This window comes from Papio anubis, chromosome 1 (genome assembly GCF_008728515.1).
Source record: "Papio anubis isolate 15944 chromosome 1, Panubis1.0, whole genome shotgun sequence".
In the NCBI taxonomy this organism is placed as follows: domain Eukaryota; kingdom Metazoa; phylum Chordata; class Mammalia; order Primates; family Cercopithecidae; genus Papio; species Papio anubis.
In genome coordinates this window covers 59,836,428-59,856,450 of record NC_044976.1, presented here as the reverse complement: position 1 = coordinate 59,856,450, position 20,023 = coordinate 59,836,428, and the positions used below count along the sequence as shown (strand labels likewise).

Here is a 20,023-nt window from a genome sequence, read left to right as displayed (position 1 = left end):
TCTCCCTACCTGGAGATCTTCAGAATAAGATGTACTTCCCTCTGACAGGAGCAGTCAGGGTGGGGGTGGAGGCGGGATTCCTAGCTGGAGGCAGAGAAATGGACTTCAGTGACCTTTGAAGGTTGAGTCCAGCCTTCTGAGTCTAGGATAAACTAAGATGGGAAAATTTATGGTTTTGACATCTATCATGTGAATAAATCTGAGCCTCTGCTGGAGTTTCAGGAGAAAGAAGATTCCGGAAGCCTGCTCTGGCTTGATCTCTCTATCAGTCAGGGAACAGATGGCACATACAACTCAAGATGGTTTGAGAGGGGCTTAATACAGAGACTTTTTACAAAAGTGTGGACAAGATGTAAGGGAGAATACAAAGGACAGAGCAGTACCCCCAGAGCTTTTACTACCCCAGGCCTGAAGGAATGAGGGAGGGAGCAGTTATTAGAAAGTAGAAGGAGAAATTCGGGTCCAGAGACCCATCTTGAGAGGAGCTGTGGCCTTCTGTTGAGGAATGCCACCAGCCAGAGGAGAACCAGAGGGAGCCAGGGAAATACGATAAGTCTTCAAAAAGTTCATGGAAAATGTGTATTAGGAAAAAACTATGCATGATTTTCAAAATGTTTACACCAAAATCAACTCATACTAACTGGTTATAACATGGTTGAATAGGATCTAGTTTGAGGCACTAAGAAGGATAAGACATTAGTTTTAAAAGAGCCCTATCAGAGCAGCACGAATTCTGCTGAAATGAAAGCAAGAAGTAACAAATGTATGGTGAAGCTTGGATGGAAGAATGGTGAGATCACTGATGCAACCCAAAAAGTTTATGGGAACAATACCCCCCAGTAATAAGCAGTCTAGGCCAAGTGTGGTGGCTCATACCTGCAATCCCAGCACTTGGGAGGCTGAGGTGGGCGGATCACTTGGAGCCAGGAGTTCAGGACCAGACTGGCCAACATGGCAAAACCCCATCTCTACTAAAAATACAAAAATTAGCTGGGCGTGGTGGTGCACACCTGTAATCTCAGCTACTCAGGTGGCTGAGACATGAGAATTGTCTAAACCCGGGAGGCAGAGGCTGCAGTGAGCTGGGATTGGGCCACTGCACTCCAGCCAGGGTGACAGAGCAAGACCCTGTCTCTAAGAAAAAGAAATCAGCAGGCTGCGAATGGTTGACTCATTTTAAGAAGGAAAGAAATAATGTTGAAGATAAGCCTACAGTGGCTGACTGTACACATCAATTTGTGAGGAAAAAAATGAACCCAGTTCATGCTCTAAATGAGGAGGACCAATGGTTAACAGCACAAAAAATAGCCAACCTCATAGACATCTCAACTGGTTCAGCTTACACAATTCTCAGAGTGAAAAATTACAGTTGAGTCACCTGTTCCACTCAATGGGTGCCAAAACAGATCAGCTGCAGACAAGAGCAGAGCTTTCAATGGAAATTTTAAACAAGTGGGATGAAGGCTCTGAAGCACATCTTCGAAGAACTGTAACAGGAGATGAGACACGGCTTTACCAGTATGATCCTGAAGACAAAGCACAAGCAAAGCAATGGCTACCAGCAGGTAGGAGTGTGCCAGGCACAGTGAATCACACCTGCAATCCCAGCACTTTGGGAGGCTGAGGTGGGAGGATCACTTGGGCCCAGAAGTTTGAGACCAGCCTAGGCAATATAGCAAGACTCCATCTCTACAAAAATAGAAAAAATTAGCCAGGCATGGTGGTGCACTCTCGTAGTCCCAGGTACTCAGAAGCCTGAAGTAGGAGGATTGCTTAAGCTGAGGGAGCAGAAGTTTCAGTGACCTGTGATCATGCCACTGCACTCTGGCCTACGGAACAGAATGAGACCTTGTCTCTCAAAAAAAAAAAGTAAAGAAGTAGAAGTGTGTAGTCAAAGCAAAACTGTTCTGGTCAAGAGTAAAGGTCATGGCAACAGTTTTGGGGGGATGCTCAAGGCATTTTGCTTGTTGATGTTCTGGAGAGACAAAGAACAGTAACATCTGCTTACTATGAGAGTGTTTGGAGAAAGTTAGCCAAAGTGTTCACAGAACACTCAGGAAAGCTCAGGAAAGCTTCACCAGAGAGGCATTTTCCAGCATGACAGTGCTCCTGCTCATTCCTCTCCTCAAACAAGGGCAAACTTTCTAAGAGTTTCAGTGGGATATCATTAGGCATCCACATCACAGTCCTGCTATGACTCTTTCTGACTTCCTTTCCTCTCCTAATCTTAAAAGAATATTTAAAGGGTACCCATTTTTGTCCAGTTAATAATGTAAGAAAGACTGCACTGACATGATTAAATTTCTGGGACCCTCAGTTCTCAAGGGATGGACTGAATGACTGCGATCATCCCTCACAAAAATGTCTTGAAATTGATGGAGCTCATGTTGAGAAACAAAGTTTGTAGTTTTAAAAAATTATTTTATCTTTTTTTGCAGCCTCCACCTCCTGGGTTCAAGCTAGTCTTCTGCCTCAGCCTCCCGAGTAGTTGGGATTCCAGGTGCCCACCACCGCACCTGGCTAATTTTTATGTTTTTAGTAGAGACAGGGTTTCACCATGTTGGTCAGGCTGGTCTCGAACTCCTGACCTCAAGTTATCTGCCTGCCTCGGCCTCCCAAAGTGCTGAGATTACAGGCATGAGCCACCGCGCCCAGCCAAAAAATATTTTATCTTTTTAAAATGACCCCCAGAAAGGCATTATTTTTGTCTTTTAACTCCATTTCTCCAGGAAATTTCTGTAGTCCCCTCATAAATACCTGACATCACTCTCCTCCAATCCACCAGTCTGTCAGCGCTTCCAATCTGCTGATCTCGATTGAAAGCTCTAGTTCAGGGAAGCCCATCGATGTGGTCCACACAGGTCAGCCTTCTGAGCACAGAGGATTTTGGAGAAAATTGGAGAGTGCATCTGGAGGGGCACACAGGATAACAGGATACTCATCCCCTCACACTATAGAGTGCCTTTTATATGCCAAGCACTGTTCTGGGCATTGGGAAGAGCGCTGTCAACCAGACTTCCTTTTGGAATAAATTGTGATTTACACATGTCAGGCACTACACCCCTTAAGCCTCTGAGTGTTTGCACTTTAAAGTCATACACAGGTAGCTATTAAGTAGGGAAGAAATGCTACTGAAACTGTGCCTCAGTATCCTCATCTGTACAACAGGGATAACAACGGTGTCTCTGTCACTGGGTTGAATTATATGTGCGAGTGCATGGAAAGCACTTAGAATAACACATAGTGTGAAGTTAAGGGTTCACTCAGTGCATGTGGTTGTTGTTACTATTAGCGTCATTAATATCTTCCAGTCAATCTCTTGAACTCTTCCTCATCCTTGAAGTCCTGGACTGTGCATCTCTTCCTTGTAGCTTCCAGGGGCTCCCTGTAGAGCCCCTGCTCCTCCCTATTCTCTCTTCCTTAGGCATGGTTGGTTCCCAGATTACTTGGCCCCTGATGTCTTCCTGGTTCTTGCAAGGCTGTGGCGCAATTATTTGGTTTGCATGTCTGCTTCCTCTGCTAGACTCCACCCTTCTGGGATGATCTCAAATTCATCTCCTTCACTAGCCCCAAGTTCTGGCACATGGGAGCTACTCAATGATGTTTGTTGTGTTTGTTTTGAAAGACTTTACATAATGAGCTTTTGTAGTTTCATAGAAAAGAGTTGGCCCAGGTCAGTGTTAAGAGCCATGGTGGTGGAAGTGGAAGCAGCAAGTGAGCTAGAGATGAAGTGATCTTAGGGCCTTCAAGAATCTAGCCCCACTGCTTCCACAGAGCCTGACCGGGAATTCTCTCTTCCCTGGCTAGCAAGTGACTTCCGGTCCCCAAGAGCACACATTGACAAAGGAAACAGGATGTTTATTGAACAAGGAGGCATGAAAAGACACAATTTATTTTTATTTTTATTTTATTTTATTTATTAATTTTTTTTGAGATGGAGTTTCGCTCTTGTTGCCTAGGCTGGAGTGCAATGGTGTGATCTTGGCTCACTGTAACCTCTGCCTCCCGGGTTCAAGCTATTCTTCTGCCTCAGCCTCCTGAGTAGCTGGGATGATAGGCATGCACCACTATGCACACTATGTATTTTTAGTAGAGATGGGGTTTCTCCATGTTGGTTAGGCTGGTCTCGAACTCCTGACCTCAGGTGATCTGCCTGCCTCGGCCTCCCAGAGTGCTGGGACTACAGGTGTGAGCCACTGCACATGGCCTATTTTTATTTTTTTGAGACGGAGTTTCCCTCTTGTTGCCCAGGCTGGAGTGCAATGGCATGATCTCTACTCACTGCAACCTCCACCTCCTGGGTTCGAGTGATTCTCCAGCCTCCGCCCCCCGATTAGCTGGGATTACAGGCGCCCGCCACCACACCTGGCTAATTTTTATTATTATTATTTTTGGTAGGTACGGGGTTTCACCATGTTGGCCAGGCTGGTCTTCAACTCCTGACCTCAGGTCATCTGCCCGACTTGGCCTCTCGAAGTGCTGGGATTACAGGCGTGAGCCAGTGTGCCCAGTTCAGACAGACTTTAATCTTGAGTTTTCAACCAGAATTATTTATCTTCTCCGTTAAGATGGAAACTATTTTTTTGTCTGTTTGTTTCTGTTTTTAATTATCAGTAGAAGGTGGCAAAGGAGAACAGGGTCCTTTGTCATTCAGTAGGCCCTCCCTTAGCCTTCACTCTCCCTGTTAGAGGAAACGATACAAAACAAAACAAAAATCAGCAGCGGAGAACTGCCCTGAAGCACCTTGCCCTTTGGGCCAGTTATTTGCCCACAGTTTCCAGAGAGTCAGGACACAAACCCAAGGGCAAGTCCCTTAGTCCTTCCCATGATTAATCTGTGAAACAGTCTTGGGATTTCATCCCATAGGGTCAGCTTCCAAGGCCGGGAATATGCTTCCAATTTGATGGTAGAACATGCTGAACTCTGTATGCCACATTGATGTCATCCACCAAATCCTGTGAAAAACTCTTCAGGACAAATGAAGAGTTTCTCGAGTAAATTGTTACAAGAAAAATACCGGAGAGGGAAGGAGACCCTATAGTTATGAAGACTTAAGGCATATACAAACCATTTAGTTAATTGATCTTATCTGGACAAACTATTTTTAAAAAATTATAAGATAAGAGTGTTTGAACAGATTGGTTATTCGGTGATATTAAGAAATTATTGTTACTATTTTGAGGTATAAAATGGTATTTTGAGTACATCTTATAAAATAATTCTTGTCTTTCAGAGATATATTCTAAAAATTTATGGATGAAATGAAATTTATGGATATCTGGTATTTGTTTTAAAATATCCTGGGGGTGGTCAGTCAGGAAGTGGCTGGGGTGTAAAGTGGGGAGCCATTGATTACAAATAATGGACGATAGGTACCTATTAATTTGTTCATCAATTCTCTTTAATTTGTACATGCATATTTTTCCATAATAAAAAATTTAATGTGATAGTAGAGATAAATGTGCTTTTTATTTGTTTTACCAGGTTTCCTATAAAAGGACTTAAAATCCATACTGAGTGTGCCAGATGGAAAGCAAATTTACAATGGCCTAATGTGTTTCAGAGATGAACCAGAAGGTATTTCATTCCTCATAAGTCAGGGGAAGCCCCGCTTCTCCACCAGTGGGTCTTTACTATTTAGCCATGTTCTTTTTTTTTTTTTTTTTTTCTTTTCTTTGAGACGGAGTCTTGCTTTGTCGCCCAGGCTGGAGTGCAGTGGCCGGATCTCAGCTCACTGCAAGCTCCGCCTCCCGGGTCTACGCCATTCTCCTGGCTCAGCCTCCCGAGTAGCTGGGACTACAGGCGCCCGCCACGTCGCCCGGCTAGTTTTTTGCATTTTTTTGGTAGAGACGGGGTTTCACCATGTTAGCCAGGCTGGTCTCGATCTCCTGACCTCGTGATCCGCCCGTCTCAGCCTCCCAAAGTGCTGGGATTATAGGCTTGAGCCACTGCGCCTGGCCTATTTAGCCATGTTCTCCTTCTCCTTCTCCTTCTCCTTCTCCTTCTCCTTCTCCTTCTCCTTCTCCTTCTCCTTCTCCTTCTCCTCCTTCTTCTTCTTCTCTATTATTATTATTATTATTATTATTATTTTTTGAGACGGAGTCCCACTGAGTCTCCCAGGCTGGAGTGCAGTGGCGTGATCTCGGCTCACTGCAAGCTCCGCCTCCCGGGTTCACGCCATTCTCCCGCCTCAGCCTCCCAAGTAGCTGAGACTACAGGCGCCCACCACCACGCCCGGCTAGTTTTTTGTATTTTTAGTAGAGACGGAGTTTCACCATGTTAGCCAGGATAGTCTCGATCTCCTGACCTCGTGATCCACCCGCCTCGGCCTCCCAAAGTGCTGGGATTACAGGCTTGAGCCACCGCGCCTGGCCTTAGCCATGTTCTTATACCAAAGAGGCAGAGCGTGAAGGGTTAAAATGATGACTGGTGCCAGTCTCTTGGCCTCCTTTCCTTGCCTGTTAAGAGTGGATTTCCCTGGCAGTCAGAATATCGTTGAGGAAAATAGGAACCAGAGCCAGGTGAGGCCATCTCTCTGGGTTCCATCCAATCTAGTCTGGTGCCTGATGCTTGCAACTGTGCTTCCCAGCACATTCTCATCTGCGTTCACTGAGCCATTCGGACTTCTCCCTCGAGGGAGGCAGAGATTGCTGCATTCATTTTACCGGTGAGGAAACTGAGACTCCGAGGTATAGTAACTTGCTTAGTGTTATATGGCCAGTAAATGGTGGAAGTGGGACTCACAATCCAGTCCTCTAGTTTCAAGCCAGGCTCCTTTCCAGTATACAATACTGCCCTCCAGGGTGCCAGGGTTCTCCTTGGAGAGGCACCAAAGAGTAATTGTTGTTGTTATGTGGCCGATACTGTGCTGGGTGTTTTACATGAATTAATTTTATTTAACCCTTTTAATGACCTCATAAGGTAGTTACTATCCTTATTCCCATTTTACAAACAGGAAAATTGAGGCCCCTAATATTGCAGAATCAATAAAATGACAAACCAAGGCTTAAACCGAGTGTGTCGGGTTTCAGATCCTGGATTCATTTTTTTTCCTTTCATATTTCTATTAACTCTTAAAAATATTTTGAGTTAGCCAGCATGGTGGCTCATGCCTGTAATTCCAGCACTTTGGGAGGCTGAGGCGGGTGGATTGCCTGAGATCAGGGGTTCAAGACCAGTCTAGACAACATAGTGAAACCCTGTCTCTACTAAAAATACAAAAAATCAGCTGGGCGTGGTGGTGGGCACCTATACTCCCAGCTACTAGGGAGGCTGAAGCTGGAGAATCACTTGAACCTGGGAGGCGGAGGTTGTAGCGAGCTGAGATCGTGCCATTGCACTCCAGCTTGGGCAACAAGAGCGAAACTCCGTATAAATATATATATATTAAGTTTTGGCTGGGTGCAGTGGTTCACGCCTATAATCCTTGTGGGCACTTTGGGAGGCTGAAGTGGGCAGATCACTTGGAGCCAGGAGTTCAAGACCAGCCTGGGCAACATGGCAAAACACCATCTCTAATAAAAACACAAAAAATAGCTGGGCATGGTGGCACACACCTGTTATCTCAGCTACTCAGGAGGCTGATGTGCGAGGATCAAGAATTGCTTGAACCCAGGAGGCAGAGGCTGCAGTGAGCCAAGACTGTGCCACTGTACTTCAGCCTGGGCAACAGAGTGAGATTCCAGCTCAAAAAAAATTTTTAAGTTTTAAATTGATACATAATAATCATATATATTTATGGGGGTACATATGTTCTTTCAATGAATGTATACAATGTGTAATGATAAAATCAGGATAATTGAAATATCGATCACCTCCAACACTGATCATTTCTTTGTGTTGGGAACATTCAAAACCCTCTCTTTTAGCTATTTTGAAATGTACAATATATTATTGTTAGCCACATATATCCTACTATGCTATAAGAACACTATAACTTACTTCTCCTAATTGTAATTTTGTACCCATTAGCCAATTTGTTATCCTGCACACTCCGCTTTTCCCGCCTCTGGTCACCACTGTTCTACTCTCTACTTCTACAAGATCAACTTTTGCTTTCACATATGTGTGACAACATGCAGTATTTGTCTTTTTGTGCCTGGTTTATGTCACTTAACAATAATGCCCTTGGGCTCATCCCCGCTGCTGCAAATGGCAGGATTTCATTCTTTTATGGCTGAATAATATTCCGTTGTGGATATATACCAGATTTTCTTTATTCCTGGACTCATTTTGTATGCTACTTCCTCTTGCTTAGTTGAGGCAGGTGTTAGATGAAGGGTTTCAGAATTCACACAAATAGAGGCCTGAAAATGATCAGGAAGAGGAAGAAGGCTTATGCCAACGGTGCGCTGAAAGAATGCTTTATGTCTACATTTTGGAATCATTTGTTGAGTTAGTTACAGCGTTCACATAGCATTTACAATATGCCAAGCCACTGTTAACCACTTTATAAAATTTAACTCATCAAATATCTACATCAGCGCTGTGAAGTAGTTTGGTGCTGTTATAATTATTTCCATCTTACCAATGGGGAAACTGAGGCACTTGCCAACACCATAGGGCTAATAAAATGCAGAGCCAGGATTCAACCCAGGCTGTCTGGGCCTGAGTCCATGGTTTTGATCACTGCATTGCCTTCCCTTTGAGCCCAGTATTAAGCACCACTTTGTCACAGAGTATGTCAATAAAGGGGTGGTGTTGGCTGACCTTCATTCCAATTTCTTAACCCCAAATACTCAAGACTGAAATAAGATAGTGACTGATTTGGTCTAACTTAAACTCTAAGGCATGTACATGTGAAATTGCTCTATTCACTTGAGTCAGCAATGTGTTTTGAGGACTGACTCCACCTTTCTGAGAGCTACAATAATAAGAGAGAACATACTCAATTTAATGGGATAAATCACCTATAGCACTTGGCACATGAAAGAGCTCAGTATGCAGTGGCTATTAATATCCGTATTAATCTCTCAAATCTATCCACTTCTCTTTCATTCTATCATGGGCACCACAGCCTGGGAATCTGTCATCTCTTCCATTGCTGCAGTAGCTTTTTTTTTTGGCGGCCCTCTCCACTCAGGTCATACTTCTCTCTCCTCTCTTAACTAGTTTGCAATCATGTTCTCTAAGCCTTCCGTGGGGAAGGACTATCCTTCTAGGTCCTGTCAAACCCAGGCATGGCCCGGCGACTTGCTCTGGCCAGTGCAATGTGAGCGGAGTGCTGTGTGTCAATTCTAGTTGGAATATTAAAAGCCAGCTATGTGCCTTGCTAACACATCCAGCAGTGGTCCAGATGGTAGCTACTTTTCACCCTGGGTCGCGGAATGAGATCCTGTGCAGAGGCCCCAGGCAACTTTGATAGACATGTAAAATCAGTGGTAAACCTTTATTGTTGTGAGCCACTGAGATTTTGGACTTATTTGTATGACAGCATAGACCTAGTCTTATCTGACTGATACATGTTTTATAAAGCTCTTAGAGGGTAGGACAAACCTGCCTGCAAGGTCCCACAATGTCTTGACTTAAATATCAAGCTTCATTTTGTACCGCATTTCCTCTCCGTTTCTCCTCTTCATCCAAATAAACCTTCTTCTAGCCCCTCACAGGTGCCGAGCTCCATTTGACTAAGGTTCTTTGTTTTTCTGCGCAGAATATTCTTTCTTCCCTCTTTTGCCTGGTTAATTTCTACCTATCATACTAGTCTCATTAGGCTTTCATGGCAATGTATATACCTCTTTTTAAACAAATTTATTTTGAGACAGGGTCTCGCTCTGTCACTCATATCTCACTGCAGCCTCAACCTTCCAAGTTCAAGCCCTTCTCCCACCTCAGCCTCCCAAGTAGCCGGAACCACAGGTGCACACCACCATGCTCAGCCAATTTTTAAATTTTTAAATTTTTGGTAGAGATGGGGTCTCCCTGTGTTGCCCAGGCTGGTCTTGAAATCTTGAGCTCATGGCATCCTCCTGCATCAATGTGTATCATTTATGGCATGTATCACAACCACGTGCTTACCTTTGCTGCTGTTCAAACATTATTTGAATGTTTCTTTTGTCCACTAGAATGCATACTTTATCAGCATAGATGCCCAATCTTTACTTACTATTTCTAGCCCCTGGTATGGTCTCCGGTACACAGTAGGCACTCAATTAGTATTTATTGAATAAATAATTAAGAGTCAATATATTGCAGTGATTATAGGATGGAGGTTGGGGCCGGATTTCTTGGATTCAAATCCCACTGTGTCAATTACACACTATATGGCCTTGGATAAATTATTTAATCTCCCTCTGCTTGGTTTCCTCATCTATAAGAGGATAAAAGCAGTACCTATCTCCCCAGGTGTGAGGTTTGAATGGACTGAGATATGTCTGCTGTTATTTATGTATCGTCTTGTCTCCAAGCTGTCTCATCTATATTCTGCTTCATGGGGTTGGTGCTGGTATTTTTCTCCTTACCTTTTCCAGACTCCCTTGCCTGATAGCTACCATTAGGTCCAGCCCATGGGAGACACAGGCAGGAGCCTAGAAGGAGGAGGAGGAAGAGGGCGAAGGGACTTCTTTCTGGTTTCAGTTTCTGTCCACAATGCCACCACAGCAGAAGACAGCTGCACCTGCAGCCTCCAGCTCCTTTGGGCACTCTGGCACCAGCCACACCTCACCTTCTCAGAAGTACTAATCTCCCCTTCATTCCCCGCAGTGATTCTAGCACCAGCACCCCATGTCTTCTCAGAGGTCTGGCCACTGGCCATGTGTTGTCCCCACCCTCGTGGTGACCACCCCCCTCAGAAAAGACCCAATTATCAGCTGTGTGGTGTCCCTCCTTGAGTGCCTAGGTTCTGGTAAGCCCGCCTTTCCCTTCAGTTTCCCCAGCTCCAGGGGTGGTGGCTGTATCCCGCAGTTACTGATACCTAGGCAACTTTACAGCCCCTGTTGGAAAACCCACTGAATCCTATTCCTGATTCCCAATTGGGTCCCAAATAATTCAATCTACATGACACTCACAACAATATCAAGCACACAGTAAACACTACGTGAGTGTCAAGTCCTGTATTTGTCTAGGAAGGTGAAAAAATAACACTGCCCATCAGAACACAGCCAAGGATGCTATGTGCCTGACAAATCCCACGGTGCACAAAGACCATCTTCTGTGGGAGCCTCCAGTCCACACCCGTGACCGTCACTCAATCACCCAGGCATGCTGTAAAGCAAATGATGACACAGCTTCCATAGCATTAGCAATTTTTTATTTTTCCTTTTTTGTTGCATAGGAAATGCAGTACTTGCTTCCAGTAATTGTATTGTAATGTGAGAAGGTGGTAGCACTAATGGTTGAATACAAGAGTTAAACTAATCCACACCAGCTCAAAAAACCTGTGGAGATTTAGTTGAATAAGAATGGACGCCCACAGTGATTCTCAACCAATTACAAATTTTCACAGAACACAGTAAAACTAAAAGGGTAACTATGAGAGTCAATACAAGTATACTAGAGGCACAGGGGGCCCGGCTCATAAAAACAGATTTCAGACCAAGTTATTAACACGGGGGGTGTTTCGTTTCATAACAGATTTCTTACCATCACTGGAAGTGCTCCATCCCCTCCCCCTACAATTTGAAATGGAAAACGGAGGTATTCCGAGTGGACAGATTTCCATGTGTGGTGGGAAAAGTCCCCAGTGAATTTTGCTCTGGTGAGAGGGCAGGGCTAAGGGTGGGATGGGAGATCAGGGATTTGCCTTTGAGAGTCTTCCTAAAGGACCTCCTAGAACCTGATAAAGCTCCTAGTCTAGGTCTAGTTAGTATCTCAGTGGTGAGGCTACCAAATGCCTTCGCAGTGCAGAGACGACGGTCTGAGACCAGGGAGAAGGCACCGAGCTGGCAGCTCTCTCAAGCCTCCGTCCCAGCGGAGCGAGCGGCCTTATGACCTTCGGTTGCAATGTCAAAAAAAAAAAAAAAAAAACCAAAAAAAAAAAAAACCCCAAAAAGGCTAATTTACAGACTATTACCAAAAAATAAAAATTTAAAAAATAAGAACAACACAAATAAAGTCAAAGGAAAAATAAAAGCTTTTTTCATTTTGAGAAGTTGAGTATAAAAACAGCAGGAAAAATGGCCCATATGTTGGACACTACATGTCCTTGAAACCACTACAGAGATACAAAAGTTCACATTGTACGACCTGGTGGGTATTTCCCACCATGAAGGTGCTCTGGTTAGATTAGAGGTAGCACTTCCACTGTATACTCTTGTGGTTCAGACACATTTTGGGAAAGTCTGTTTTTCTGAATCAAATAGGCTAATGCGTCTACATGTAAAACTCAGGATGCTAGGCACGCAGATGAGGTCCCACCCCCACACACTGCCTCCCTGTTCTCACGCCCAGCTGTGGGTGGTCCCCCTTATCTTTCTAAGCATTTCCACTATCTGCTCCCCACATGCCATCCCCCTAATCTGGGTAAGGTAACTCTTTGGGGAATAAAAGGCAGATGGGTGCTGGTTTAGGGAAAAAAAAATGAGATGAAATTTATTTAATTTGGAAAGCAAGTCATTTCAAATTTAGACCAAAAAAAGTATATTAAAAAAAATCCCGTGTTAATAGCAAACTTCTTTTTCTTATGAATCGGGCCCAAAGTTTGTACAGAGTTTTATTTTTGAAGAAGATATTGCAACTGTGCATGAAACTAAATAGCCATGTGATTTCTTAATTTTTTTTTCTTATTTTTCCTTTTAATATGAGGAGGTCTGGTGTGAAGACGGATCAAGCATGGGTACCTGGCTGAACATTGTCCATTAAGAAAATGTATCAGTCTCAGCACAGCGTCAGTTGAGGGTCAAGGAAAATGCCCCTGACTTGCAAATGTTCTCAGAGTGTCTTCACGGCACAGTTCTTGAAATTCAAATAGTCGTTTTGAGACAAAAACCTCGCCAGGTACTGATTTCTGAAATCAAACACCCATGCTTGTCCCCTAGGAAAAAGGAAACAAAAAACAAAAACAAAAACAAAACACAAGTAATACTGAATTTAAGTAAATGTATACCTCCAAAATACTGAAAACAGCCGAAATCAAGAAAAGACAGAATTTGCGTTCTCAGTGAAATACCTTTAAATCTAGCTGACAAGAACCAAGTCAGAAAAAAAGACTAACATAACTTTGAGTAATATTCATACAGTTCACTAAGCATTATGGAATAGCATGCATTAATATTGTACGGTTATTTTACATCACCTATACCAGAAGGTCCTGACTGACAGACAGCGAAGGCTACCGGTGTAGAAAAATCTTACTTCAGAAGAGCAATATAATACAGATTTCACAGGCACTACATTTTAATATATCAGGTATTATGCTGGTTTTCTTATAATTCTTTCTGTCCTAAAGCTGGCATTATAACAATGACCAAAAAGGCAAGGATTGGAGTAAACGGAAAGTAGATACCAAAGTTGATATAGTTTTTTTCTTCAGATAGATTAGTGCATAGTTCTCATGCAGATAAACACTGCTATGCATTTACACTGTTGGAAAGCAGAGTGAATTGAGCCCAAGTTGTCACATTTGTGTAAATCATTTTGTCAGCCTATAATAGCACCATGTAATGGATTTGCATTAAACATTAAATTGATTTCAAAATTGGTGACACAGTATTCACTACAGTTAAGTGCTATGGAATAGCTTCAATGTTACCTGCTATATATCAAAGCAATTTTCATCCCACTGCTTTTTTATTGGAAAAAATAAAAGGAAAACATACACGACGCTAATTAGACGAATGCACAGCCTTGGACGTGGAGAAGGCAGAGCGGGTTTACTGTCAAACAGTAAATACATGCATTGACTTCAAGACAGAATTGGCCTTGGAAGCCTATTTGAATGAAAGCCGAGCCGGTGGGCAGTGCAGCTTTCTGAGACTGTCTTTGGACAGATCTCGGAGGTGGGTTGTGAGGTGCCACTGAAGCTCTCCTTACATTACTATGGTGGTTGTGTTTTAGATTTGTTCTATGGAGGCCTGCTACCAAAAATAAAAAGAAAAGTAAGAATGAAGACAAGAAAGAAAACAGAAGCAAAGAAAGAAAGAGAGAGAGAGAGGGAGAGAGAGAGAGAGACCACCACCACTATGGACAAAGATATTTCCAGAGACATGAGGCAAAGTACATTAAATGACATTCTTAGAATCCCTTTCCCCTAAAAAAAAAAAAAAAAAAAAATTCACGCACAAAAAAGTTTTCCTTAATCCAGGTTTTGTCAATCCTTTATGCCACTGTAACTACAAGATTCAAAGCTTATGGGGCTAAGGGTTTGGAAAAAAATGAAAGACAACCTTTTGGAGATGGGTCCTGCATATTCCTGTGGGCTGACTGAACACCGTGGCTCGGGGAAGTCTGGGTTCCTTCACACTTCGACTGTGAGAAAATGAAGATCACAAGCTTTGGGAGGTGCAACCTTGTCAGCCTGCCTAGAGCCCACACCTGGCGGCAGGGACGGGCCTGGGGAGCAGGCTGACCATACCTGTCATGCCAGGGTGTGAAGAAGCAGAACATCGGTTCAAACCTCAGAGGAAAGAGAAGGCTCTCTAGGATGGAGAGAGTGGCATTACTGGGAGGGCCTCTGCCCGCGAATGATCAGAAAAGGCGTGTTTTGCCGGCAGGGACAAGGGCCACAAGAAAAGGTCTACAGAAAAATGCTAAGATTTACTGCTCGTGCCTCTGACTTCAGTTCCCAAAGGAAAAAAAAAAAAAAAAAAAACCAAAAAAACACACACACAGAAATTTGAGGGACTCATCTTTGCCCAATGTTGTTAATGCCATTTGATGGGAGAGAAAAAATTCAAATGTGTCTCAGAGTCAAGGGCTGGGCCTTCAAATGCTGATAGCTCTCAGTCTGTCTGTCTACACACCCCAGGTAGCAAAGTCTTCCTCAAGCATCTTCACTATGCTTTTAAGCTAAAAAGCAAAAACACTGGAAACTGTTGGTATTTCTTTTTTCCTGCTTGATCACAACTGAACTAGTTTCCTGCTGCTTTCTGGACAATGAAACATGAACAAAAATGTAACTTAGTGTATTTAATACTTAACCCCTGTTCGTTATCACCCTAGACTGCCTCCCTAATGTTTTAAAGCCTTTAAAACATTTTTTTTTCCTGCAAATCTGTTCAGAGTTCCCTAATTTTAGCTTCATCAAACTTAATACAACAAAATACCTTCAAAAATACAGCATACCTGTAACGTCCATTTACAATGGTTTTTCAGTAGACCTACACTTCTCAAGCATAGGAATATGCTATACCATTGAGAGAAAAAAATAACTGTATTTAAATACTTACAAAAAAAAAAAAAAAAAGGAAACAGGAAAGTTTTAAACTTAAATCCAGTTCCCAAAGGGGGGGGTAAAAAGAAAGAAAAGCAATTCTATGAACGCTGCCTTTATAATGAACAATCAGAAATTTCACTAGGCTAATTTGACAGAAATTTTTCCTCATTTAAACAACATTACAAAAGTCCTGCATTATAAAATAGGGTAGAATAAATCAGTGTAATCAATAAAACTATACAACAATACAAATTACATATCTTCTGAGTGGGCAGTTTATTCTCTCTCTTTGCAGTCATGACTACAACATGCTCACTAAAAACAACTAAAACTGCCCAAACTATTGCTTAGTTTGTTTTGTTTAAAAAAGGGTGCAATTTTATTGTATATACAACCAATTTACTGGTAATACCTTGGCTTATTGCAAGGTTCTGACAAAATGTTTGTCTAGGCTTTTTTCCCTTCACTGTGAAGCACTGAAAGCTGCTATTTTTTCTTTTTTTTTTTCTTTTTTTCCTTTTTTTTTTTTTTAGTGCACATATGTCATAATAAAGTAATGCCCAGCTAAGTGCTATAGGGGAAGGCAAAGTATGCTGGCTGGCTATAGGAAGTGACACCATACACTGACAATCACACCATACAACAGCGCCAAACGACTATTCAACCACTTATCAGACACATATGAAAATCCAAAATGTTTTATTTTATTTTTTTTTCCTTAAATAGAGATAACCAGTAAACAATTTTCAGAACTTGGAAGTTTAAAAACGTGCATATAAAAATGGGCATTATATACTTTTTATTGAATGTGGATTGACTGCAGTCTGCTAAGAAAAATGGGGTGTGGGAGCTGAAGAAAAAGGAAGTTGTCTTTTTTTTTTTTTTTAAGGCTTGCTTGTGAAAGGAACAGTTGTAAAAACAAAATTGCTTGAAGCAGGGTCAGCTTAGTGCTTCACAGTTTGACTGCTTCTCTAAGAGGAGCCCTTCCTGCGCACGTGCATTCAAAAATCACAAAAAAGTACAAAGACAAACACCTAAAACACACTGCGCCAAGTGCAGCACCGACTTTGGTCAAATAAAAAAAAAGAAAAGAAAAATTAATAATTGCTAAGCTTTTCTACATGATATAAGCAGGTATTGCATATTTTCATATATCTGGGGGAAAATAAAGGAAGACTCCAAATAAATTGTAAAATGCAGCAACATCCAAAATACTGATATTCTAAGCATCTACAGATCTCAGAATAGCACTGCCACCGACCGTACAGGACAATAAAGACTACTCCTATCTGCGGAACAACTAGCTTTCTATTTAGTTCTAGATGTTGAAACTGACGATGGCTGACATAAAAGTCACATTTACAAAAAGTGTCTCCAAATGCTTGACTAGGGAAAAACCCCTTTCAATAGAGGAGCATGTGCAACAATTCCACAAATAATCGCTATCCAGGGCAAGGCACATTGATATGGAATTTTTGTTTTCGTGCAAATTAAGGAAAAAAAACAAAACAAAACAACATTGTTTCGGGGGGAAAGATGAGGAGCAAAGTGTCTTCCCAAGAATTTCAGTTACTTGATTGTATAGGACAGTAGTAGAACCCTTCTGAAGGGCTGAAAAACATAGTTTAAAGGCAAGTGCCTAGAGTAGGGATTACAATATTGTGTCTTAATGCACTCTACTTTATCCTACATTAACTATATAAAAATTAGTTACTAACACTAGAACATGCAGAGACTTTCTCTGATCAGCAGGGCTTGCCAACCAGAACGTATATATATGTATAGTATAGGAAACCTTCTTGAAGTCGCATGGGAAGCAAAGGGGTGCTTCGCTGTCTGGTAGAAAAATCACTTGCACTTTTTTTTATGTTTCTGTGGTTTTTTTGTTTTTTGTTTTTTTTTTTGTTTTTGTTTTTGTTTTTTTTTTTCATAAGATACAGGACATTTGGGGGTGCAAACTCTTTTTTTCCCTAACAAGTACCCCTTGATCTGAATGGGCACCAGCATTTGTGTCAGTATTGGTTTCATTATTATTATTATTGTTACTATTATTATTTCCCATAGCCCAGTTCAGGGACGCAAAGGTCTTTAAAACTTCTGGACAATCTCTGGTACAATGAGGTGTCTGATAACTGATAAATCCTATGATGCCAGATACGTGTAAAATTTTTTAGAATTGGCATAATCCATTATAGTGACTTCTAGCTTATAAAATTAACAGATACCATGATTTCATTTTAGTCATGTGCTTTGATAACAGAAAATAATTAATTAGCATTTAATGTAGTTAACATATTGTGGTAAAAGCACCATTAGATTTGTTTTTTTGTTTTTTTTTTTTAAATTTCCTTCAGTTTTTAAAGGGATACAAGTTTAACAATAAAAAACATAAAAAGCAAAAATAGCTCCCCTTTTTCTTGCAAGGCTGTTTTTTACCCCAATAATTTAGAGTCCTGGGGTGAAAGGACTTGAAAAACAAAAATAGAATTTTCAACAATCTCTATCTTACAAAGATATTTAGCTATCCAATGAAATTGCACTTTACTCAATTCAAAATTCGATTGTTTTGATTGATTCCTGTCAGTTTCTGTCAAAACAGACCATCTTCCCCATTTCCATGTGAATTTTTGTGTCATTGTTGAAATTGTTGAAAAAATGTTGTTGTTGTTGTTTTTTTAATGTAAGTGCAGCATTTCAAAACTTTTAAAAAACTGAACAGTAGTAGTAGTAGTTTGCCATTTTCGGAATTGTTCTGCAATGTGAGTGGATTCATTGTCCTTGCGGGCCATGTTATATACTTAACTGCTGACTGCTGAACCAAAACAAACTAAAAGAACAAATAAAAAAGGAATACAACTGCATTTTCTTTTTCCAATATGTTACAGAAAAACATTGCCCTTTGACTGTCCTGTAAGTTATATATTGCAGATCTCAGCTACTACAAAAGATTTAGTTCTCCATGTGCCTCCTCAATGCTCAAGGAGGATCACACCTGTGTGGGTAAATTCATGAAATACTGTGAAACAGCCGGGCTCCGTAAGGAAAGTGTGTTACAACAGGAAGTCAGTGAGCAAGGGTAGTCCTCTGCTAGCCATGTCACCTAATGCTCACACTACCATGGAAACACTTCAAATGTTACAAAGCCCAACCATTTCCAGCACCATATGAGAAATTACAACAGTCCCTAAAGTATTTAAAAAAAAAAAAAATCCCAAAAGGTTATGGCCTTTGCTGTTTGACCATAATGCTTGCTGTTTCCATGTACAAGTTGATTTGAATCGGTTTTTCTCCCCTTCCACTGACAGTGAAGTTGTAACTGCGCTGGGTTGAGGTTGCGTCCATGTTACAGAGTTGAGAAGGGGTCAGGTGGTCTGTCTGGTGGATGGTGGGACGCTGCAACTTTTATCCCAGGTACCAGGACTGGAAGACAAAAGGAAAAACATAATTAAAAGCACAATTTGCAAAAAAAGTATGTTTTAGAAGTTGCCTTTTCAACCATGCAACCAGGATCTACGTTAGGGATGTGGGAGGGATTCGCTGGGAAAAGTAAAGTCATGACAGACAATAATAAATCCTGTGACATTGAAACTGATCTTCGTCTTCTGAAATTATAATTCATTGTCTTCGTTGGGGTTTTCTAACATTCTGAGCGTGTCTTACAAAATGAGGTATTTCTGTTCACTTGAAATACAAATAAGGGTTTCGTTATCTGATGGGGGCAGTTATAGGAGGGCAGGAAACTTGACCATCTTGTTTATCATTCAATCCTCAGTGCCTAGCCCAGTGCCTGGAATACAGAACGTTCTTAATGAAGAAGAGTTGAATGAATGGAGAATGGGTGAAGGGAGGGGCTTCATGTGGCAATGAATGGCTACTCTGATGATTTTCAACATCTCCTTTCAAATGAGGTGCAGGCACTAAATACATGATTGTGACACTCTCCTAACAGGCCCAGATGGTCAATAGTGATACAAGAGTAAGTGGAGGTAAGGTGGAAAAAGTGCTGGACCCAGTCTTCCTGGGTGATTTTGAGCAAGTCGCAGTATTTTTCTTTCCTTATATATGTCAGATTTTATGAGGGAAGATGCTCCTTTCAGCCCAATATATCTAAAATAGTATTTTCAAACATGAAACATAATAACTAAGTAGGATCAAGATTTTACTCTATTAAGTACCACACTGACCAAAGGAAAAATGAGGCCACTGCATACACTTCATTCATGCTTGCATTCATGCAGCATTTATTTAGAGCCTTTTGTGTACCTGCTGGGCCCAGTTACTGGTTACCTTTTCCTTTCGTAAATTCTTAGGTCATCAGCTTTGAGCAATTGTCTGATCATCTATCACTTTATCTGCTAGCATTTCTTTTTCTGTTAGCTAGACAGAATGAGCAATTATGGACTAACATCAGAGTTAATTTCTCCAGTGAAATAAAAAAGTATGTGGCTTTTGCCGACTTTTCTCTAGAGATACCTGACAAATTCACTACATTTATCATTACTTACAGAAAAATTACCAAAGCCTAACAAAAGTCAAGGCTTCTGAATTCTTTAAGTTGACGGTATCAGAAAGGGTTCTAATTGGGTAGCTTCAGGTAGGTGAAGGATCATCCCTGTGGAAGAGATTCAATTAGGTAAAGTAAGGACTCGTTTGGTCCCCAGGGATGAATGGCTAAGTGATAGCTACATGGAGTTTGGTATAAGATTTCCTAGT

General features: G+C 41.6%; 1 protein-coding gene across 5 annotated transcripts in view; it reads right to left on the bottom strand.

Moving 5' to 3' along the window:
- Positions 1 to 11,231: 11,231 nt before the first annotated feature.
- Positions 11,232 to 20,023, bottom strand: part of NFIA (nuclear factor I A) — a 384,448-nt gene continuing 375,656 nt past the window's right edge. For 3 of the 5 annotated variants that reach the window (XM_017962000.3, XM_017961995.3, XM_017961993.3), the window contains one exon: positions 11,232 to 18,730. In XM_017962000.3, the coding sequence (XP_017817489.1) occupies positions 18,713 to 18,730 (18 nt within the window). In that variant the 3' untranslated portion in view covers positions 11,232 to 18,712. The remainder of the gene's footprint in view (positions 18,731 to 20,023) is intronic. The other 2 variants (XM_017961996.3, XM_017961998.3) reach the window with 1 other exon arrangement.